Raw genomic sequence first — 24,962 nt, 5'->3', positions numbered from 1 at the left:
TAGTATTCAAAATCCAGTAAATATACTGGGCACTTTCTGAAGGAGGATAACACAAATAGCGCCACCTCTACGTCATAGCTGACGTTACGTAAAGTTCGAAAAGGTTGATTTGTAAGTTTTGCGACCTCCCATTACATTCTTTACGTGCTTGTAGAGACGACAACGACCTGTTGTTAAGACCGACATCAAGAAAACTTCGGTGAGTGAAGGTGTCATTCTGTTTTGTGCTTTTTGTTTTTGTTGAATATGTTTTGTTTGTTGATATAGTCTAGAGTTCCTCGAATGCGATGCAGATCTCATAAATGGCAATTTTATAAATGTAACATATGGGTTATTCTCAGCTATAAGTTTCAAGCAAGTGAATATGGGTGAAATATATCGGTGCATTTAAACAAAACAGATTTATTAAACAGATATATTTATTAAAATAATATTTTAGTCGCAGAACATCGTTAGAAATGGAAAGATAATACATTTAAATTCATGCAAAATATTGCAAAAAAATAAATAAATTACAACCTACAAAATGTCAACAAAATTCAATATTTTTTGTTTCTCTTAATATTTTGCTATTTTTGAACATTTAACTTAATATTTTTCCCTAACATATACATTTGGGCTGCTAATTTTGAACCATTATTGTAAGTTGTTTTGTTAGATTAGCTCTAGATTTGGCTTCAGTACTGAATGTATATGCACAAACATAATATTGTAAAGATTCCTATAGAAAATATTCATTTAAATGAGAGATTTGTGGAGGTGTACTCATATTATATGCAGAGCACTGTATATAGAGATATTTGTTTATAAGCTTGTTCAAAGGCAATTAAGAACAGCTTTGTTGTTAATGTTTATACGAATCTTGACCCCTTACTTTGGACTCAAGACCATATAATAAAATACACTTTTCATTAGGGCTGCACAATACTGTCAAAATCTTACATTGCGATATATTAATGTTCTGCTATTTTTATTGCGATATTCTGTGTGGAGTTTGCACGTTCTCTCTGTGTTCGCGTGGGTTTCCACCGGGTGCTCCGGTTTCCCCCACAATCCAAAGACATGTGGTACAGGTGAATTGGGTAGGCTAAATTGTCTGTAGTGTATGAGTGTGAATGAGTTTGTGTTGATGTTTTCCAGTGATGGGTTGCGGCTGGAAAGGCATCCGCTGCGTAAAACATATGCTGGAAAAGTTGGCGGTTCATTCCGCTGTGGTGACCCCAAATTAATAAAGGGACTGAGCCGAAAAGAAAATGACTGAATGAATGAGTGAAATTGTTTACAACCACTGAACTTAAAAAAAATCCAAGGAATCATTCATTCTTTCATGAAACTTATCCAGCAACTTATCCAGCATATGTTTTACGTAGCGGATACCCTTCCATCTGCAACCCAACACTGGAAAACACCCATAGACACTTGCATTCACACACACATACATTATGGCCAATTTAGGTTATTTAATTCACCTATAGCGCATGTCTTTAACTGTGGGGGAAACCGAAGCACCTGGAGGAAACCCACATGAACATGGGGAGAACATGCAAACTCCACAAAAACCCCCCAGCGGAGGCTCGAACAAGCAACCTTCATGCTGTGAGGCGATCGTGCTACCCACTGCATCACCGTGACACCCCAAGGAATCATCTTTGAATCATTTTTTCAGTGTACATAAAATATAATAAACAAATTACTAGCATAGATAAATACAGTAGAGCAAATATACAAACGAAGCAGTCTAACAGTATTCAGTTACAAATAAAGTTATCAAATGTACAAAAAAAGCTGTATAGTTTTCATGATTTTAAATGATAAAATGCAAATAATCTTTGTTAGAGCTACAAATGTAAAGCCAGCATGGTTTAAACTAACTAAAAATGTTTACACAGGTCAGGTCTGCAATTCATAAACTTCCACTTTAATATGGTTTAACTGAAATGACTCCAAATGATCTCATGTGTTTTGATCTACCTGGTCAACTATAGTCCTGACTCCACATTGCACGTCTGGCGATGTGACTATTATGGGTTCACACATTGCAATATTGATGCTATAACGATATATTGTGCAGCCCTACTTTTAATAACTGTAAACATATGCAGCATTGGTGAATCGTGTTTGTAAGAATAAAAAGATACACAAGTGTGCACCCAAACACTGTATATTTACAGCTTTCAAATGTCTTTTTTGACAGAACTGACTTTAAATTAGATAAAATATATTATAAATCTTATAAAAGGAATGCATATTGATGTTTATCTGACCTGTCTGAAGACATGAAGGTGTGCATCATTGGCGCGGGGGTCATCGGTCTCTCCACTGCTCAGAGCATCTACCAGCACTTCCACAGCAGAGTCTCTCCTCTCACCATAGAGGTTTATGCTGATATCTTCACCCCTCTGACCACCAGCGATGGGGCAGCTGGACTCTGGCAGCCCTATCTCTACGACAAGGGCAACGTCAAAGAAACGTGAGCTTTCATCTGTCAATAGGCTGTTTGTCAGATATCCTGAAGAACCCTGCTAATAAAATGTTTTCTTTTCTACTCTCAGTCAATGGAACAAAGAGACCTTTAACTATCTACTGAGTTTCATCAACTCTCCAGATTCAGTGAAAATGGGAATTTTCCTTCAGTCTGGCTACAATCTGTGTGCTGAACCAATGCCGGTGAGAATGTCTCATTGTTTTTGCAACATAGATAGAATAAATGCAAGTTTTTGATACATTCCATCATTGCATTGTCATTATAACATCATATTGTCAGGTAATTGAAATTGGCAATAAATTTTGTGACATAATAGCAATTAGTTATGTTACTTTAAAGAAGGGAGTAAACGTATTGTTTTAAAAGCAACAAGCTGACTTTAACTTAAGTAAAAAAAACAGATGCAAATTGGAACCGGGGGCAGCACAGTAGCTCAGTGGTTAGCAATGTCTTCCCACAGCAAGAAGGTCGTTGGTTCGAGTCCCGGCTGGATCAGTTGGCATTTCTGTGTGGAGTTTGCATGTTCTCCCTGTGTTTGTGTGGGTTTACTCCAGGTGCTCCAGTTTCCCCCACAGTCCAAAGACATGCAGAATGGGTGAATCAGGTGAACAAAATTGGCCGTAGTGTGCAAGTGTTGGTGTGAATGTGAGAGTGTACGGGTGTTTCTCAGTACTTGGTTGCGGCTAGAAGGGAATCCGCTGTGTTAAACATATGATGAAATAGTTGGCGGTTCATTCTGCTGTGGCGACATCTGATAAATAAGTGACTAAGCTGAAGGAAAATGAACGAATGAATGAAACTGGAACTTTTAAGTAGCTTAATTTTATAATAATGTAATACTTCATTAACTTAATTGTAAGACAACACGTTTACAAACATTTCAAATGAAATTCAAATAAAGGATTTTCTCATTTTTACGTCAACTATTTGCTTTTTACATGTGTAGCCATTTGCAAACAAGAAAAAGGTCAAACTAAACTAAACTTTAAACTTAATGATATAATAGTTTAATATACTCACTAATTCATTTGATTCTTTCAAAACAAATGATTCATTTAGATACTAAACTAGTGACTGTCTTTATAGTTGGTTTATTAAACCACTGAATCTAATTACCTGTTCAAAAACTGATTTCTTCAGGATCTAACACTGCAATGCTGTTCAATTTTTTACTTTCAAACCATTTTCTTTGACAAAAACAGATCTGTATCTAAAAGTGTAACTTGTTCAATAATAACTTATCTGTTGATCTGTTATACAAAATCATTATCACATTTGTGACGAAAGTGTGCTAATATGCTGTATACATTATTTTTAGTTTCCAATATTTTATAGATTCATTGTTTTTTTTTACGTTTATTCAGACTTTCAAAATGCATTGTGAGTCCTTTACTTTTGTGTCCAACAATATTTATTGTTGAAGATTTGAATAAAGTGACTTTAATTGACATTTTAGTAGTTTGAAACAATATATTGTCTTTGCAGGTCATGTAATTTACTCACGTTATAAAGTTCTGATACATTATTTTGTTTCAGTTTACTAAAAATATAAATAAAATGCACTTTGATAAAACCACTAAATTAAAATGTTCAACATCAAGAGATTAATATCCCATAATGCAATTTAAACCTGCAAATAAACAGTAGTCAAATAATTCATTTATTTTCTTTTCAGCTTAGTCCCTTTATTAATCTGGGGTCGCCACAGCAAAATGAACCGCCAACTTATCCATCATATGTTTTACGCAGCGGCTGCCCTTCCAGCTGCAACCCAGTAATGGGAAACACCCACACACACACTCATTCATAGACATACACTACGGACAATTTAGCTTCCTCAATTCTTCTATAGCACATGCCTGTGGACTTGTGGGGGAAACTGGAGCACCCGAAGGAAACCCACACGAACACGGGAAGAACATGCAAATTCCACACAGAAATGCCAACTAACCCAGCCAAGGCTCGAACTAGCAACCTTCTTGCTGTGAGGCAATTGTGCTACCCAATGCACCACCGTGACGCCCAGCATTCCTACAAAATAATAATTTATTTTTACTATGTGGCCTCAGGGATGCAGGGAATGCCTTTAGACTCTCAAAATTCAATTTTATTTTGTTCTAAGTGAGTGACACAATAATGTCATCACACATTGTAATAGAATATTGCACACTCCAACTTTTGATTTGATGGATGGTGGCTATGAATGTTCTCACAAAGTAGCGGTCTAATGCAGGCATGAGAACAGAGGATAATGAACTTTACTGGAAAGCTGAACAAAAGAAGTTCTCAGAATTCTCAGAATCTAAAGACCCCAACCATCCACTTTAAACTCTTGAGGCCCCTCTTTCAGGCTTGGGGATAAAACTGGTATAAAATCAGAGTGAAAATAACTGCTCTCTCTCTCTCTGTTCCTCTCTTACAGGAGCCGTCGTTTAAACAAGCTGTTTTGGGTTTTCGTCAGCTTTCTAAACGTGAACTAGAGATGTTCCCAGGTTACAGGTGACTACATGTTCTGCTGTTTTCCCCCATGATGATTGTGGCGATTATTCATGAAACCAAATATATTAGACTGGTCATAAATGGGATTTTTGAATCACCTATATTTTGTCCTCTATCTCTTTAGTTTTGGCTGGTTCAACACTGCTCTCATGATTGAAGGAAAGACGTATTTGCCCTGGCTCATGAACTGGTGAGAGATTTCTCTTATCTTATCAGTAACAAAAAAATAGTATTGCAATGAAATGACAGAATATACAGTGGAGTTCAAAAGTCAGAGATTCACCATGTGATATAAATCATACAATGACTGCATTGTGAAAAGCAGGGTCCCCACGCTTTCACAAACAGCAGATTCAAGGACTTGCAAGGACATTTAAAGCAATATTCATTTTAAATCAAGCACCTTCATACCCCAGCATACTGTATGTAGCACCATGAAAGTCCTTGGTGTACTTAACATTTCACTTACACTTAAAATTTACACTAAAATCTCAGAGTAATCTTCAAAATTTTTTAACAGTTTTAAAGAACCATGTTCGAAGGAAAAGTGCAAAACAAATGATTAAATAATGTATTTTAGATTTTTAATTGCGTCTTTGAGGAATACCGTCTGAACCAACATCGAGATGTTCAATGAATAAGACTCTGGTAAATAACTTGACAATACTTTTTTCAATACAACAATTTTACAAACATTTTGTTCTACAACATACTGTACGAAACACAACCCCAACATTTTTATTTAGTTATTTTTAGAAATGTATGTCAAAGCACAGCAATATTCCTGATTTTAACTCCCATTATTGTTGTCTATTTAGTTAGTTATTCATTCATTCATTTCCTTTTCCGCTTAGTCCCTTCATAGTGGAATGAACCGCCAACTTATGCAGCATATGTTTTACACACCTGATGCTTTTCCAGCAAGAACCCAACACTAAGAAACCAGTCATTCATTCATTCATTCATTCGTTCATTCATTTATTCATTCATTCATTTATTCATTCATTTTCTTTTTTACTTTCTTTCTTGTCTTAACTATTTTTATTATCATCACAGTCAGTAAGTTAGGCAGTGTATTTAGGGTTTATTGAAGTGGTTTTATACAGTGCTCAGCATATATAAATAGGTTACATCCCCTCTTCATAGCTATGTGATATTATATTTGTGCATTTACATTAGATTATTCAGTACTGAAGCCAAATCTGGAGCTTATCTAACAAAAATAACTTATGATAATGGTCCAAAAACTAGTACATCCAAATTTATGTTATAGAAAACTAATAAACATAAATTTAAAAAAGAGGGAAAATAAAGAGAAGCAAAAAAAAATAAAAAATTTAGTTGAAATTTTGTAGGTTGCAATCTAGACAAGTTACAAGTCACCAATTCCAACAAGACTTGAGTAAAAGTATTAAAGACTTTTTTAATTAATACTTACTTAACTTAAGTATTTTACTTAAAGGCTGAAAGAACACCAAGAAAAGTTTATTTCTTAATATAGAAATTAAATTTAACACCTCAATGTTTCAAAATTTTCCCAGAGATGGGTTGCAGCTGGAAGAGCATCCGCTGCATAAAAACTTGCTGGATAAGTTGGCGGTTCATTCCACTGTCGCGACCCCGGATTAATAAAGGGACTAAGCCGACAAGAAAATGAGTGAATGAATGAATGTTTCAAAATGGCAGAGCAAAATCGATTAAAAAATAGAATAAAAAGTCTCAGTCAAACTCAAATGTCCAAAAAAGGCACAAACTATTTTTACTAAAACAATAAAATAAAAAAAGAAAAAGTAGTAATACGTAGTAAAATAAAATTAATAACTGACTTTGATGTGATTCACCTCTCAGTCTCAGAGGTAGGCATGGGACAATTACCATTTTCAAGGAGTAACGTGGTTTGGAAAAGTCAAGGTTTTGAAACCGTCAACATTTTCTGCAATACCATTTTCTGCCATACCGTAAGGCAGGGGTCACCAACCCTGTTCCTGGAGAGCTACCTTCCTGCAGAATTCAGTCCCAACCCTGATCAAACACACCTGAACCAATTAATAGTACCTAAAGCAGCACTTGATAATTACAAACAGGTGTGTTTGGTCAGGGTTGCAACTGAAATGTGCGGGAAAGTAGCTCTCCAGGAACAGGGTTGGTGACCCCTGCCGTAAGGTATGTGTATGATTTTTTATTTACGTTTTGTTTTTGTTTTTAGGACAACAATATCTCAGCAGAAAACATGTTGTTTTAAAATAAATTTGAATTTAAAGAAATGAAGACCGCAGAAGTCAATAATTCATGTAACCTGACACGTTTACTGCTCCAAAATATTTCAAATGTTTTTTAAAATAAAATATATTGTGTTCAAAAGGGCAAACATTTTTTAGTTGTTTACCCACACATTTAAAGAGAATATATATTTAGAGCAGTGATCACTTTACCGTGAAACCATGATGTTTTTATCCAAGGTTATCATACCATCAGAATCTTATACTTGGCATAAAAATAAAGAAAATAAAACAGAAATGTATGCTTAATATGTTATGTTTTATACACAAAACAGCTTCAAAATTCAATTTGGCACTTGCTGTCTAATTAACACCCTAGAGGAAAAAAAAAAACTCATCTTAAGCACGTGTTTAATTTTATGTGAATGTTGTTATTCTTTAATAGATATGCATTAGAATAACTGCTATGCATAACTGCATATGTTTTGCCATAAAATATATCTGTAGTGAATGTGTTACTCATTTACAGTAAGACTTTTTCAGGCCAAACAATGATTAACACAGTCTTTGACACTTTGTTCACATTGATGTGCTTTTCTGCAGGTTAAAGCAAAGAGGCGTCGCATTTTTTCAGAGGACGATTGACTCATTTAAAGAGGTTTGATAATAATTCAGTTTTCATATTTATGCATTTTTTAAGCCAACAAAAAGTCAAATGTACACTAACCTTTAAAAGTGTACATTCAGAAGTATTTGTTCAAAGAAACTGATTATAACTGACAGTTCATGACAGAACACAAGATTTCTGCTTCAAACAAATGCTCCCTTTAAGAAGTTAGTATTTATCAGAGAATCCTTAAACATAGTTGTGTGGTAGCAGTCTATGAATATAACCAGCTTCTAATGGTAAAAAAGTCTTCATTTAATTTTTAATAATCCCACTACATGAAGACAGTCTGCAGAAACACTTTGATTGAAATTCAGACATCAGAGAAGGAAAGTCCCGCCCATGAGTGACAATCTCTCCCTCATTAGCATAGGACGTTAGCCTTGCTTTTGTACATGCCACTATGCTGACACACATATATAGCTCCGCCCTCTTTTGAAAAGAGTTTTAAAACATTATTTGTGGGGTATTTTGAGCTGAAACCTCACATACACACTCTAGGAACATCAGAGACCTATTTTACATGTAGAAAGGGGCATAATTGGTGCCCTTTAAAGATGTATAAGACAAGTTTGCAAGGAAACATTAAGCAGCACAATTGGCACTGAAATCATGATAGTGCTGCTCTTCAGAGGATAATCTTTCAACAGTGACACTGCTATCAAACTGAACTTAATCAGTTTGAATCTAACTAGAACTACACCAGAATTCTATCCGTCTGACATGCTGCTGATTGTGTATTTAGTCATGCCTTTTATTTATTTTTAATTCCTACTCGTTTTTGTATAGCAGCTTTGACACAGTCATCTACAACCCCAAATTAGAAGAGTTGGTACAGTATAGACAACAAATTTAAGAGCAATTTAGGGCTAGTTATCAGGTAAATTGGTTAAATAATGATGTGATTGTAATTGTTATTTGGTACAAAAGCAGCATCCGAGAAAGCTCTAGTCCTTTAGGAGCCAAGATGGGTCGAGGATCGCTAGTTTGGTAAAAAATACATGAGAAAATTATTGAAATGTTTAAAAACAATGTTCCTCAAAGATAAATAGGAAAACATTTGGATATTTCATCATCAACAGTGAATAACTTAAAATATTCAAGGACTCTGGAGTAATTTCAGTGCGTAAAGGACAAGCACCCCAAACCTTAGCTGAACTACCGTGATCTTTAAACCCTCAGGCGGCACTGCATCAAAAATCCTCATTCGTCTACAAGCGATATCACCACATGGGCTCAGGACTACTTTGGCAAACCTTTGTTAAGTACCACAATGTGTAGTTACATCCACAAATGCCTGTTAAAACTACTGTGCTAAAGGGAAGCCCTATGTTAACAGTGTCCAGAAGCATCATTGACTTCTCTGGGCTCAGAGGCATCTGGGATGGACCATCACACAGTGGAAACATGTACTGTGGTCAAATTAATCAGTATTTCAGGTATGTTTTGGAAAAAATGGACGTCATGTGCTCTGGACCAAAAAAGAAAAGGATCATCCAGACTGTTACCAGCAAAAAAAGAGTCCAAAAGCCAGGGGCTGTCATGGTATGGGGTTGTGCCAGTGCCCTTGGCAAAGGTACCTGCACTTCTGTGATGGCACCATTAATACTGATAAGTACATAAAGATTTTGGTGCACAATATGCTGCCTTCTTTTTCAGGGACACCCATGCTTATTTTAACAAGACAATGATAAAAATTACAGTACATTCTGCACACATTACAAAGTCCTGGTTGTGGAGGAAGAGGATACAGATACTTGACTGGCCTGTCTGCAGTCCTGACCTATCTCTAATAGAGAATGTGTGGCACAATTTGAAATGCAAAATGCATTTCAAGACCCAGAAGATCCAGAACTGTTGCCCACCCTAAGACTTAAACACCTAAAACACTCCATCTGTTGGTGTCTTCAGTCCCTTAATGTCTTCTAAGTTTTTAAATATTAAAATATTACAAAGTGGTAAGTGCTTTACTGTTTCAACTTTTTGTAAAGTGTTGCAAAAGCCAAAATTAAAATTCATCATCAAACATCATCAGGAACACATTCAATAATGTTTGTTGTATTGTTTGCAAAAAAATACAGGTCAATCACTACTTTTTTTTTTGTTTGTGTTTACTGTGCCAACTTTTTCTGATTTGGGGTTGCAGATTTTATAAAAAGCGCTATAGAAAAAAAGATGACTCAATTTAATATAAAATGATTCTTGGACACTAAATCTGCATATTGAAGTGATTTCTATGTTTTTACTAACCTGATAAATGTTGTCCAGTTGTCAGACAGTGGTGCTGATATGATCATCAACTGCTCTGGTGTTCGCTCAGGAGATTTGCAGCCTGACCCTGAGCTCCAGCCAGCCAGAGGACAGATCATTAAGGTTTGTCAGTCAATCATATTCACAGATTTGACACAGAAAACTGTGCTGATCTCATTTCATTTCTATCAACAGGTAGACGCCCCCTGGTTAAAGCACTGGGTCATCACGCATGATTCCACATCAGGAGTCTATGATTCACCGTACATCATTCCTGGGTAGATCTCCTTAATAAATTTATCAAATAAAAATTCATTGATAAAATGCAAAACTGAAAATATAAGAATAAAAACTAAAACAAGATATTAAAAAGTTCTATAACAGCACTGTATATAAATTATAGTAAAGAAATTTGCCTCCGCAGGAGTCGTTTGGTCACAGTTGGTGGAGTTTTCCAAGTGGGAAACTGGAATCGGATGAACAGTTCAGTTGACCATAAAGGAATCTGGGAAGCCGCCTGCAAACTTGAGCCCAGTCTACAGGTAGTTTTCCAATATTTTATCCTTCATAATTTAGTGTGTGTTTGAGTGGCTTGAGTGGATCGGACATCCTTTTCTCTGTCTAGCAATGGTTCATCCGGTCATGGAAAACCTGAAAAAGTCATGGAATTTTGACATGGCACTTTCCAGGCGTGAAAAAGTTTTAGAAAAACAGAATTAGTTTAACAAACATCTGCATACTGGAATTAGAGCTGTGCGATATTGGAAAAATCTGACATTACAGTATATTGTATTTCTGTGATGTATATTACGATGTGAATACAATGTCACCAGATGATTTAACAGGTTTATTTGGATTGATTGGGGGGATTTTGTTGAGGAGTAATTCTCGAATAATAAATTAAATAACAAATAAATTACATGCATAGATAAATAAAATAAAGTAAGGGTGAAAGTGAATTGTAGTTTTCAGGTATTCACTATTCAGGTACAGATATAGAATAATCAACACTGCATAGTCGACATTGTATATTATTACATTTTTAAGAAAGTTACAACAAATTTCTTGTGGCCGAATGTTTTAAAATTTGAAATATTGAAATGTTCACACAGTCACAGGCCTTACTTATAGATTAAGATTTACTAACTATTTACTCACACTCACTGTTTCAATACTATAGGAGTTATTCAATTATTTTGTTTTTGTGTTTATTAAAAAAAAAGAGAACTTGTAAATGCTTGAAACAAGGGTGTAATAAAAATGGTAATTTTTGAGTGAACTATCTCTTTAAAAATGCATGCAGATGATAACTTTTTTTCCATGATGATTAAACTCTATAATAAAGTATAATCCCAACATTACATATCCTGCGATGCATCTATTGCAAATGCACACATTGCGATATCCATGCTGAATCGATATATTGTGCAGCCCTAACTTGTCTATAGGTAGTTGTCTTCTTTTCTGTCCTTGGCCAAAAACTTGCTCTCACTTTATTAGTGCTGGTTAAGCAATATCAAAATCAATTTCACATAGATATAAAAACAAATTTAAACAGAATAGATTGTTGCATGTTCTATGATTTGCTGTAATAAATTTGAACATTATTGTTTTTCTTATTATTTACCATTTATATGTAGACATTGCGTGAAACATTACGTCATGAAAATGTACTTGAAAGTTCTGGAAAAGTCTTGGGAAAGTCATGGACTTTTTGTTGTAAAAATGTGTATGAAACCTGTAGCATGCACGGATAGTGGAAGACTGGACTGGTCTCAGACCTGCACGGAGTAAAGTCAGACTGGAGAGAGAAGCCATACGATCTGGAGGACACTCATTTGAGGTGATCATCTCACTCAAGACCTGATGTCATTTCCTAATGAAAACAGATTGTGTAAATCATTGTAAAAGTTTAATATTGAACCCCTAAAAGGACATGTTAATGGATTTAAGGAAACTGTGATTTTGTATGTGCTAAACTTTTGTGTTCTGCCAGAAAACATTGCATTCACTCACAAAACCTTTGCAGTTACTTGGGTGATGAAAATAATATAAGACATGAGGAAAATTGTGTATGCTGTATACTATACTATACATTTAATGCTTGCCTGAATTTCCTGTGATCACAATACTTTTACAAGAGAAACACAAGTGGGCACTCTTTTCATAGCACATGATAAAGTTTTGCAGTAAATTTAAATTCTGGTCCTAATTTGTTTGAAGTGGCCTTAATTACTACATTTTACATTTAGTTGAGGAGGAATTCTGCGATTCAACAAGAAGAGGCAATACAAGATAATTAAGTTCTACGGGTGGTTTGTCAAGCCCACTCACCTCTAAAAAGCACATTTCATAAACACACAGGCTTCTTTTTTTTTTAAATATGAAGTGACTAAGAAAATGGCCAGTGCAAATGTGCGAAACTGGTGCAAGCAATCCAGACTCATTCTGGAAACATAGCCACGTGGAAATTTCTGGAGACGCAAAGTACTGTATGTCCCGGGAGGTATGTATTTGTGCAGTTTTTGTTTTCGTGAATCTGCGAGAAGCCGCTGTGCACACTTTTTCACATATCGAACGCCTCTCGCGAGCGCTGTTTGCGCCTGCGCTGTTCTTGCGTAAAGCCACAGGAGGCTGCTGTAGAGCGACCCTCTGTCCGACTGACTGAATCTCCTCCTCCTCCTCCTTCCCTAAACCCAAGCAATGATTTACAAAAGCCGTCCAGAAAAAAAAGCCCTCGTCTGATTTTGACCACGTTTTCGGATTTCACCACATTCTCGCCCTGTTATGAACTCGTTCGCTTTATTCGGGAAAGCCCTCCACATTGAGGTAAACTGTCAGCCGGCGAGTACGAAGAGGAGCGGCGTTACACTGCTCCGTAGCATTCACTTGAAAAAATTAAATGCAGCCATACGTTCGTCCAGCCACGTAAATTGCGGTCTCTAGATATGTCTGCGTGGCTACGTTTTCAGAATGAGCTTAGGTTGGGTGCAAGTGTTGGTTAAAGTGTCAGAGAAATGAAAAAGAGTGTTTTCTACATGTGGTTTGTCAAGCCCACTCACCTGTGTGTGGCACACTCAGAATTGCATTTTTTGAGGTTACTACTACATACATTTAAATGAATCATTTGGTACAAAGCACTTACTTTGTACATACTTGTTTTTACATGTACCTACATTTAAATATATATTTGCATGAATTACATCTGTAATTATAATAACACTGTTGACCTACCCTTAAACCTTTACCCACCCTTCACACCAAACCTGTCCTTAACTGTACCTGCATCCCACTTCATTCAATTGCATCACTGTACATGAATACAAGGGGCTCTATTTTAATGATCTAGGCAGAAAGTCTGAAGCGCCAAAAGCAAAAGCATTGAGGCTATGTCTAAATCCACTTTTGTTATTTTAAGGTGCATGATCTAACAGGGTTGTGCGTATTCTCTAAATGAGTGAAGGGTGTGTTTTGAGCATAATGTGCAATAAATCAATCAGAGTCTCATCTCATATTCCCTTTAAGAATCAGTTGCGTCGCGCCATGGCGCATTTGCTATTTACATGGCGGACTTTGTAAGTGGAAAAACTGAACACTTCTCTAGCAAGAAAACAGTTAAACATCTGCAGCATTAGGAGAAAGAACGAGCCTCCTCCATTCGGCCTCTTCACTTTCTCTTTACTTTTACTCTTTACTCCTTTACTTTCATGGATAAGGAAATGGAGTTGTACGCACTCCACTGAAGTCATCCATTAGCTTACATATTTAATTTAGTTTGTTAAGCGCAAAGATTTGTATCGAAAATATTGCTTAATTCAATTCTAATTTCCAGGAAATTAATAAATCAACAATAATAACGAAGTGTGGTCAAAAAAGTTATATCCAAACATAAGTCCTATTCTTATGCCCCATATAGTGACGCATACATCTCCAAACCCGACAGGTGAACAAATCTATTCCTATTTTCTAGTCCATTTCAGTTCTTTAAAATAGCAACAATGCTCCTTAACACACCATTTATAGGCCAGCACAATGCCTACAATTTTAAGCACACATTAAAAGTGTTTTGCACAAACATAGTCTTTTCATGTACAGTTTTATGTGTACACTGTACAATTTGTCAAGGGAACCCACAAGCTTTCAAAGTAAACGCAAAGGTTTTGCCAGTGAACACAAAAGATTTCAAAGCACACAATAAGGTTTTGGGAGAAAACAACAATTTCAGACCAAGAGAAAAACAAAAGTTTTGCAAACAAATGCAAGAGTTTTCAAGGAAACACAAATGTTTTGGCAGTCTACACAAAAGCACTGCAGTGTCAATTTTCCATCATTATGTCTCTTTAGGGGCTTGTTGACTCATGAATTTCCTCTTTTAACAAGGCCAGCTGTTTTCATTCACCTCAGGTCATCCATAACTATGGACATGGAGGTTTTGGGCTAACCATCCATCGTGGATGTGCTGAGGAAGCTGCTCGGCTCTTTGGACAGTTCCTGGAGCAGAAAGGATTGCTAGCAGCACAAGCTAAATCACGCCTTTAACAGATCTGAGCCACCAGATAGCATTATCAATAATCTATAATCTTAATGCACATCGTCCTACCAATTCCAAAAGATCATTTGTCCACATTTCTCTGCCAGTATAGACACACATACTCTCTTCTTTTTTTAAGCATACTTTATTGTTATCGTACATGTACATCCAGTGCAGTGGCAAGAAAATCAGTGCACACAGACACAAAACGCGGCACTAAATCGCAAAAGGCAGGCATAGGAGAAAACTTTCTGGACAACTGCACACTTCCCCCATCATGCCACACACACACCCACACACACACACACACCGTACGGCTGAAAAGGCAGAAATACAAATAACCGATTATAGTATTGAGCAGTCGAGCTGAAGAAACAAAGTGTGTTTTGATGCAAGCCACTGTTTGAAAAATGTGCTGATGTGCTAGAATAGACAGGAATAAAATCATAATAATGTGACCTAAAGGAGCTTTGCTGTTTTATTATTATTATTTCACTGTACGTTAAAGGCACAATATGTACATTTTTCCATTAAAATATAATAAATATCACCTAGAATAGCCTTGTATATTTTTCTAACCAATGTACGTACATTACATACAAATGTTTTGAAGAAATCCAGAGAAGTAAGCGATCTTACTTGATAGACCAGGAGTCACCAATCTCGGCCCTGTAGGGCCGGTGTCCCTGCAGGGTTTAGCTCCAACTTGCCTCAACAAACCTGCCTGGATGTTTCAAGTATACCTAGTGAGAGCCTGGTTAGCTTGTTCAGGATAGATAGACTCTGCATTTTCAGGTTGGTTTTACAGATAACGTTTGAAAACAACTAAGATGCTTTATTATGTTGCACGTTTTATTAGCCTGCACAGAGCAGCATTATTTTCGAACTCTAAAATGTATTTAGTATGATAAAACAGCGCTGCTTCTGCCTGATGTGATTATGCGGTGAACTGTTGCATAATAAAAGCTCCTCTGTTTTTGTGTCATTTAGTGCTCATCTCTCATCAGCAATTGCTTTAGTGTTACTTCAACAGATTTCAGTCAAGGATTTTGCACACTGAATCAGAAATTTAAATCCACAGTTTTTGCACGTTAAAAACTAATTTGACTTTTCGATTTGTCAACCTTGTGACACACTGCCTCTGAAACTTTCATCCCTCATGACAAAAATTTAATAGGTTTGTTTTTTCCCATTCTCGCACCTGAAAAAGCAGTTTGAGAAGTATTTTGACAGTTTAGAGAGCCATCGTACAACAGAAAGGCAAAATACAGATCTCGCGTTGTGTAATCATAATTACACACTGCCTCAGAAACTTTCATCTGTCATTTAAAAATCAATTTTTTCAATTTTACTCATCTAAAAAAGCGGTTTGAGAAGTGTTTTGACAGTTTAAAGCCAACGTACAACCAAAAAGCAAAATACAGACCTCACGTTGTGTTAATCATATTGACACACTGCCTCCAAAACTCTCATCTGTCATTTAAAAAAAAGAATCAAATTCGTTTTTTTTCCATATTTTGCATTTGAAAAGGCGGTTTGAGAGGTGTTTTGACAATTCAGAGCCACCATACAAGTGAAAGGCAAAATACAAAATGCCGTTAGCCTTCAGCACAAACAAATGACAAACACAGTGCATAATATAAGACAGAATGTTAAGAACCCCTATGTAATAAAGTTGCTGGCTGCCTGCCCATCGGGAAGAAGAATGCGGAGAACTATTTATAAACATTCGTTTATTTATGGCAAAATAAAACAAACTGAAAGCAAAAAGTAAAGCAAAGTGTCCTGGCCTGGTCCTCTCTCATCCTCCACTGCTGTTTCTCCCCCTTTTATAACCCAGAGCTCCTCTGTGGGGCTCTCAGCCCCGCCCACTCACTTCACCTTATATGCTGAATTCAGTGACTGGCACACTTCTACCTCGCTGCTGTTTGGGGTGTGTGTGTGTGTGTGTCCATACATCTGACATACTGTCTATAGACATTGTAATTGAAAGCTAGACACCTCATGGTCCGCTCCGATACATCAATGTAGCCAGTCTCTATTCTGGATTTGTTTACGTACGTAAATGTTTGAAGAATCACAAGCAATGTATAAAAATTCCACTAATTTCCTGAAATAAAGTTTGCTTTTGGGGATAATCCAAAAGAAGGAGAACTCTTCTCCCTCTCTATACAGTATTGGATGAACACAATATGTAGCTTATTCCTCTTTCTTTTTCTATTTTGAATAAGACAGAGGAGAACAAAGCATCACTGCTTTAACTATCAATGAAATGTTTTTCTGCAATGGATTAATATGCATCGGACTCAGTGTGCAAGGTTTGTGTAAATGATGAATTAAGATACGAATACAAAAAAAAAAACACACATCGGACTTCAGTATGCAAAGACCTTTTTCTCCTCGATACTACCATCATAATAATCGTTGAATAGTTTAGCTCATCCATGAACATTACTACTGCAGGAGTCCCATAAGATGTAATGAAGACAACAATTCCCAGGATTCCACACTTAGTCAAAGAGCAATCAAACTACACCTTTGTTTGTTGTGAATACACGCCCTCTAGTGGTGAAAATGTCATACTGTGCCTTTAAGATCAATGACCTTTGAAATGCCCGATTATAAAGAATGACTGGGGTTTACACACTTATACGCAAGTGATTGCCTTTACCAACTACCGATAGGATGATGTGAAGTGCTCTCTTAAGTGCTGAGTGGTTCGAAATGAGGACTTTGTTGTCCACTAGATACATCACCGCTGTCAGCAAAAGTACTCTGAATGGCTAACATTTAACCAGCTTAATGTATGGCAAACAAAAAAAGCAATACAACAGACTACAAACCGGTGCTCTGTCTGATTTATAGCAGCTTCCCGTCTTTGCTTCAGTGAAGAGATAAAAGTTGTCACGACCTCCCCAAAAGAATGCTGGGAGTGGAATGTAAGGCCCTCTTTAGAAAGCAAAATAAAATTACCGTTCTACTTGCTGTCACACTAAATACGTCGCAAACACACACACACACACACACACACACTCACACACACACACACACACATCTTGTGCTATCTTTCAACTTTAAGACTTTCGGGATTTTGGATCTTTCGTTCTTCTCCTAAATGCCCCCAAATGCTCTTCAGATCCTTTGAACATATGAGAGTGCTGATGGTTTTCATGTGTTAAACTGCATAATGCAGTATTCATAGTCATCGGCTGCATCTGAAATCACATACTCTCCTGAGTAGGTACACATTTTGAATAAGAACTTACTTTGTAACCACTGAAAAGAAAGTATGTACTATGTATGTAGTGTTAATGTAGTCTGAACGCACTGCTTTCACTGTATGGTCATTGTGACTACATGACCAAGCAGCAGCAGTTCAATCACTTTCAGTGCTATTAATAAGTCCTCTGCATTGGACTCATGGCATTGTAAAGTATACATCAAATGCACACTTTAAAATCTATTGGTTTTAGGTTCATTAGTACTGTGAATTTAGACATACTTCTTTTGTCACATACTGCTTTTTGCCTACAACAGTGCAAGCAAAATTATTATGCAAGTCAATGATCTGAGCACATTTGTTTCTAAGCACTTTGTCCCAATTGCAAACCACATTGATTTTGTTTTTAAATAATTAATAGGTGAAATATAATTTCTAACTGATTTCCCAGTAATGGGTTGCAGCTGGAAGGGCATCCGCTTTGTAAAACATATGCTGGATAAGTTGGTGGTTCATTCCGCTGTGGCGAACCCTGAATAATAAAGGGACTAAGCTGAAAATAAAACGCATGAATGAATTTCTAACTGAAAGCAAAAACTACTTCTATTGTGATGTGCAAACATTCCGCCATCATTTTCTCATCGTCCATTTGTTTCAAACCTGTTTGGGATTTTTCTCATATGTTATACACGAAAGAGATACTAAAGAATGTTTGGAAAAAACTGATTGAAAACATTGATTTCCATACACTACCTGACAAAGCTTTAGGAACAACAAATAATATCTAGTTGATCTTTTGGTATCAAAAGTGGCTTATATGAAACACAAAGGCCATTAGATTACGCTTATTTTGCCAAAATAAAATATGATCAAGCCTTGATTTAATTATTGGATTAGGACAGTAAGTTCTGACTTTGCTGAGACAAAAGTCTCATCACTTAACAGAAATAATGTAAAGTAAAGAATATAAAGTAATGGCACAGTGGAAAACGAATTAATATTGCATATGACTCCCACGAGCTTGGACGACTGCAAATGGCAAAAAAAAGTGTTCTTGCAGGACTCCCAGAGTTCATTCAGGTTCTTTGGATTCATCTTCAATGCCTCCTCCTTCATCTTACCCCAGACATGCTCAATAAGGTTTATGTCTGATGACTAGGCTGGCCATTACTGGTGCACCTCATCCTTCTTTGCTTTCAGGAACTTTAATGTGGAGGCTAAGGTATGAGAAGGAGCGCTATCCTGCTGAAGAATTTGCCCTCTCCTGTGGTTTGTAATGTAATGGGCAGCACTAATGTCTTGATACCTCAGGCTGTTGATGTTGCCATCCACTATGCAGATCTCTCGCACACCCCAATACTGAATGTAACCCCAAACCAGGATTTTTCCTTCAACAAACTTGACTGATTCCTATAAGAATATTGAGTCCATGCAGGTTCCAATAGGACTTCTGCAGTATTTATGACGATTGAGATGCAGTTCAACAGATGATTTCCAAATGATCAACTAGAAGTCAAGTTATTATTTGTTGCTCTCACAACTAGTTTTAATGACAAGACTTTTGTCAGGTAGAGTAGTATTTTTGGCTCCTACTATGGATGACAAAGATTCATACTTCATAAAAGATTAGCACCACTTGAGTGAGTAAATGACGAGTAAATATACATTTTTGGGGGAACTATCACTTTAAGCAGGTTTCCTTTTACAAATAAAAAATTATTGATACACACAGAAAAGTCAAAAATGATGAAATGCTCATGAGAAAAATGCACTACCATAGAACCATCAGATAAGTAATGCTCCATTATACATCACTTATTGATGATTATATCCTAAATAAATAGTAGTTACTAAAAATGAAGTTTAAAATTGGAAAAATGTGCTTGTGAAAAAATGAATATCATCAAAATTTCAACCTGCATTCTAAATATGCACGCACTGTATTTTGTAGTGACGTTTGCGATCCGTTTCGGATCTTGTTTTAGATCATTTTCAATCCTTTTTCTGTCGTAGTCCTTGGCAATGAGGCAAAAGGGGCGAATTACAGTATGTGATGGCAATCCATTTCCCTCCATTTCTCTTGTTTATAAAGAGAAACCTTGCAACCTTTGGTGTGGGAATGTGTTATTTATAGACTGATTGAAACCAAAACCAAGCAGTTCTTAAAATCTGCTATTCATTGATGGAATCTTTTTGTTACACTTCCATCTATGAGTGCTTTTCTTCCACCAAGTCTTTCCAAACCTCTCGGCGGTGCTCCTCGTCAGTCCTGCGATCCGGAGCTGGAATGTGGGATTCCTCCGGGACTGTGGTCTGAGGCGCGTCCCATCATCTCCTGACCCCACTCTCTGTGGCTGGACTCCTGCAGGCCTCGTCCTGTGGTCTCTATGGGCAGCGCACAGGAGGCGATAGCAGCCAGCAGACAGCAGCAGCAGTACACGGACAGTGTCAGATACACCGATGACTCCAGCATCACCTGCAGGAACAACAGCAGACACAGGTCACATTTCTCTCAATCACATATAATAATTCTTTAACCTTTAAAGTGTGCTGTTGGGGATGTTTTCAGCCACTCTGGGGTGATTTGAAGTCTCAATTTGACAACAGCTTTGTCTGTATTTCATCAAATGGAATGATTTCTGGTGATACTTTATTATTTTGACACATATTTTGGAAAAATGCTTTGAAAATGTTCAACAATAGACTCTGGGCAAATTTACTATTTCATTATGTTAGTGGCTGTTTTTTGCCCATTTATTTCCATTATAATGACATTTTTTGATTGCAAAGACATGACATCATGCATTGTTGATTGTTGCATGTTTTCCCTATAGGGAAGAGGCCAGAAATCTAATTTTTACTGTTGACCATAAGTTGCACTGCAAAAAAAGTGTAGTTTCTGGTTTTTCTATGGAGTACAGCATGTGTACCCAGCAAACAATTTTGTGTTTAATAGACCTCTAAACGACATCTAAACGTAGACAGCTTGGCTAAAACAAGGCTAAACTTATGCTGTCAGTAAAAATCCAATAGACATCTAAGAATAGCCCAGAACTAAACTTGTCATCAAATAGACAGATTAGACAGACTTTCTATGTGTAGTCATTCATTTCTGTTTATTTGACGACTAGTCTAGTTTTGGCCTATTCTTAGAAGTCTATAAGATTTTCACTAAAAGCTCAAATTTAGCCTTGTTTTAGCCAAGATGACTATGTTTAGACATCTATAAGACATCTTTTAACATCAATATATGCTTGCTGGGTATGCGAGAGAGCTTTGCGCACTTACCTTGATATGTCTGAAAAAAATCTAAATAAGCAGCTCAGCTCTCAGAGCATAGTAAGTGTATTTATGCACGGACACTATAATTTGCTGTTTTACTCCATAGAACTCCATATAAAAGCCAGAAACCTTTTTGCACAGGCCTATCTAAAGGGTTAATGCTGCCAACTGATGATCAACAGTAAAAATGACAAATTTGACCTCTTCCCAACAGGGGAAACCACTGCAGTATTATATGATGTCATGGCTTTGCAATCAAAAATGTTGTTATAAATGTTGTTATAACAGCCACCAACATAATGAAAGGGTAGTCAATTTGAATAATACACAAAGTTGTCAAAGTGTACACTTCAGAATGTGTGCTATTTTTTCAGAGCCAAATATAATGATATAAAATTATATTGTTTTACTATGACTATAAAAATAACAAACGCCAAATTAGTGTAATAATGGTTTTTAAACCAAAGAAATCTTGTCAGGCAATTTTAGAAAAAGAATCAATCAAAGACATATTAGAAAATAGATAATTATTGTAATGTAATAGATAATAGAGGGACTAAGTCGAAAAGAAAATGAATGAATGAATGAATGAATGAATGTATGTATTTGTAAATAATTTTGTTCCCGTTTTAAAATGTGGAGGTACTGTTTGTTTTATGCATCAACTGCATTTTGCAGCAAAACTTTGTTTTTTTTAAATGCAAGGACCACAATGGAAACAAGCCCAGGGCTTTATTGTGTCTTTATCCTTGATAGTTTTATTTCAAAATGTATGTGATACTTGTACTTTTGTACAGTTTTTCTAAAATCTGTCAAATAAATTTAATTCAACTCAATTTATTTCAATTAATTCACCAGAGACCCACATATATGAATTAATTCTACTCTGCTATCATCGCTCAAATCACTGGATTTCACAAAAAAATAATAAAATGCATAAATAATAATTAGAATAATTTGTCCTTATAATAATTACATTGAATTATGTGATTGAATTATAATTGTATATTTTTATAATTTGAAAACATGTTTTCCGTTGGCGTATACCAATTCCAATTGGTTGCTGAGGTACAGCCAGTCAGGAATCTGATTTTGACCTATGCAATGCATTTATGGTTATTGAAAAAACATTCCTGTGCAAACATATAAATAAACTCTAATATAAAATAAACAATTTTTAAATATCACTTATTCATTTATACATATTTCAATAAGTACATGTCAGATTATTATTACTATTATTATTATTATTAAGTTACTTTTGTATTACTTGTATACTTATTTTTTCTTTATTTTTTTTGTTATCTGACAAAAATTGCTGGTAAAAAAACAAACAAACATATTAATTAACCAATAATTTCTGCATGCAAAAATGCAGAATGTGGTCAGCAGAGTATCACAGGATGCTTTTCAATTGTTTTCCAAACAGAGTTCTGTGTTTTTGTGTAATTAATCATTTAATAATCATAATTTTCACACCTGTGCCACAAATGGTGTGATGAGTGCCCCAACTCGAGCCATTCCACTGCTGGTGCCCAAACCCAGCGCCCTCGTAGCTGTGGGATAAACCTGAAAATTACACAGAGAGACAAAGATACTGAGTGATTTATAACCAGGATCTTTGCATTGAACATTGAACTATTACTTAACCACACAGCTGTTAGTGAATGTGCTTACAGCATGACTTAAATATCACAGGCAATGATTAGTGCAGTTGCCAAAGTCTCTCCTTCAGATAATAAAAAATCTATGCTTTTAAGTTACTAAAGTATGCAATAAAATCACCTCAATGAGATTCATGTCAAAGGCAGTTTAATATTTAACAGTTTATTATTGTTGATACAATAGAAAAAAATCTAAATATTGAGAAAATTGCCTTTAAAGTCGTCTTTAAAATTAAGTTTTAATGTATTAACAGTAGGAAAATATCTTCATGGATCATTATCCTCACTTAATGCTCTGATGAATTAGGCTTTAAAAAAAAATCAAACACTTTGACCCATACAATGTATTTTTGGTTATATTTGGACCAAAAATACACCCCTGCGTTGTAAGACTGGTTTTGTAAAATACTGAAGTGCATAAGTAACTGAAGTATGTAATAAAATCACCTCAATGATATCCATATCAAAGGCAACCTGCAGTTTAATTTTCAACCCTCCAATACTTTATTTGGAAATAAAATCCAGTTTACAAAGCAGAACACTGAGAAAACTGCCTTTAAAGTCATCTTTAAAATTAAGTTTTGATAAATTAAGAGTAGGAACACATCTTCATGGATCCTTTTACTTAATATTCAGATGGTTTTGGCTTTAAAATTGGCTTTATTTACTGTAAATTTGGCTTTTTTGCCAAAAATACACCCCTGCAATGTAAGATCACCTTAATGACATTTATGTCAAAGGCAACCGACAGACACTATGCTTAATATTCAAGCGTCCAATCCTTTATTTGGAAATAAAGTCCAGTTTAAACAGTAGAATACTGAGAAAATTGCTTTTAAAGTGGTCCTTAAAATTAAATTTTTAAATATTAACAGTAGGAAACTCTCGACCTGAATTATTTACCTTACTTAATATTCTGATGATGTCTGGCTTTAAAAGAAATCAATAATTTTGACACAGTGTTTTTTGTTAAGTACCAAAAATACACCAATGCAACATAAGATTACCTCAGTGACTTTAATGTTAAAGGCAACCTGCAGACACTATCTTTTATGTTCAACTCTCCAATCCTTTATTTGGAGATAAACTCCAGTAAAAAAAAAACAGAATGAAAAACAAGGCCTGTTTTATTTCAAGTGTTTTTTGATGATTGTCAAGTAGTGGGAGTGAGCCAAGAACTGGATGTTTCCCAAGGTCGAAATCCTTCTCCAGCACATCTGTGGCCTTGAGCGAAACATTTATCACTACTGTGAAAATCTACAGGATTTGCTCACCCAGCAATTTAACGGCCAAGATTGTCCCTTTTATCTATTCTTTTGTCAGAGAAGGATGGAGCTTCCTCGGAGTCTGACCTCTTCTAAAAAGGGGCTCTTACCTCCGGCGTGTACACATATGCAGCCTGGAAACCTCCAGCGATGAAGGCCCTCGCAATGAATATGAATACTGTCAAAGATGTCCTGCAAAACAGTAAAAAAAGTTAGACTATATGGGATATAAACTCAATGGCCACTTAATTAGGTACACATTAGTAGCAGGTTGGACCCCTCTTGCCTTCAAAACTGCCCTAATCATTTGTGGCATAGATTTAACAAGGTACTGTAAATATTCCTCAGAGATTTTGGTCCCTATTGACATGATAGCATCACGCAGTTTAGGTTGGCTGCACATCCATGATGCAAATCTCCTGTTCCACCACATCCCAAAGGTACTCTATTGGATTGAGATCTGCTGACTGTGGAGGCCATTTGAGTACTGTGAACTCATTGTCATGTTCAAGAAACCAGTCTAATATGATTCGCGCTTTATGACATGGTGCATTATCCTGCTGCATATAGCTATCAGCAGATGGGGTCATACACTGGTCATAAAGGGATGGACATGGTCAGCAACAATACTCAGGTAGGCTGTGGCGTTGACATGTTGCTCAATTGGTCCCAATGGGCCCAATGTGCGCCAAGAAAATATCCCCCACACCATTACACCACCGCCAGCCTGAACCGTTAATACAAGGCAGGATGGACCCATGCTTTCATGTTACTGATGCCAAATTCTGACCCTACTATCCGATGTCGCAGCAGAAGTACCTGGTTACGTACCTGGTTCTGCATACCTCTGTTGAAAACGAGTGGTTATTTGAGTTGCCTT

General features: G+C 36.2%; 2 protein-coding genes across 2 annotated transcripts in view; one reads left to right on the top strand and one right to left on the bottom strand.

Moving 5' to 3' along the window:
- The first annotated feature begins 157 nt into the window (after positions 1–157).
- dao.2 (D-amino-acid oxidase, tandem duplicate 2) lies at positions 158–15,115 on the top strand. The gene is given in 11 exon segments (NM_214732.1): positions 158–199; positions 2,275–2,470; positions 2,553–2,667; positions 4,908–4,984; positions 5,109–5,174; positions 7,807–7,861; positions 10,139–10,243; positions 10,316–10,398; positions 10,545–10,662; positions 11,865–11,963; positions 14,525–15,115. Coding segments are annotated over 10 exon segments (1,047 nt in total). The 5' UTR covers positions 158–199; positions 2,275–2,276; the 3' UTR covers positions 14,660–15,115.
- Positions 14,773–24,962, bottom strand: part of svopa (SV2 related protein a) — a 28,439-nt gene continuing 18,249 nt past the window's right edge. The window contains exons 14-16 of the mRNA XM_005165197.5: positions 24,193–24,274; positions 22,633–22,722; positions 14,773–20,347 (exon numbers count right to left, since the gene is read on the bottom strand). Coding sequence (XP_005165254.1) covers positions 20,135–20,347; positions 22,633–22,722; positions 24,193–24,274 — 385 coding nt within the window. The 3' untranslated portion in view covers positions 14,773–20,134. The remainder of the gene's footprint in view (positions 20,348–22,632; positions 22,723–24,192; positions 24,275–24,962) is intronic.

The sequence above is a fragment of the Danio rerio genome, chromosome 5, assembly GCF_049306965.1.
Source record: "Danio rerio strain Tuebingen ecotype United States chromosome 5, GRCz12tu, whole genome shotgun sequence".
NCBI lineage: Eukaryota > Metazoa > Chordata > Actinopteri > Cypriniformes > Danionidae > Danio > Danio rerio.
Note: the sequence above shows the minus strand (reverse complement) of the source record. Positions and strands in the feature narration are given on the sequence as shown.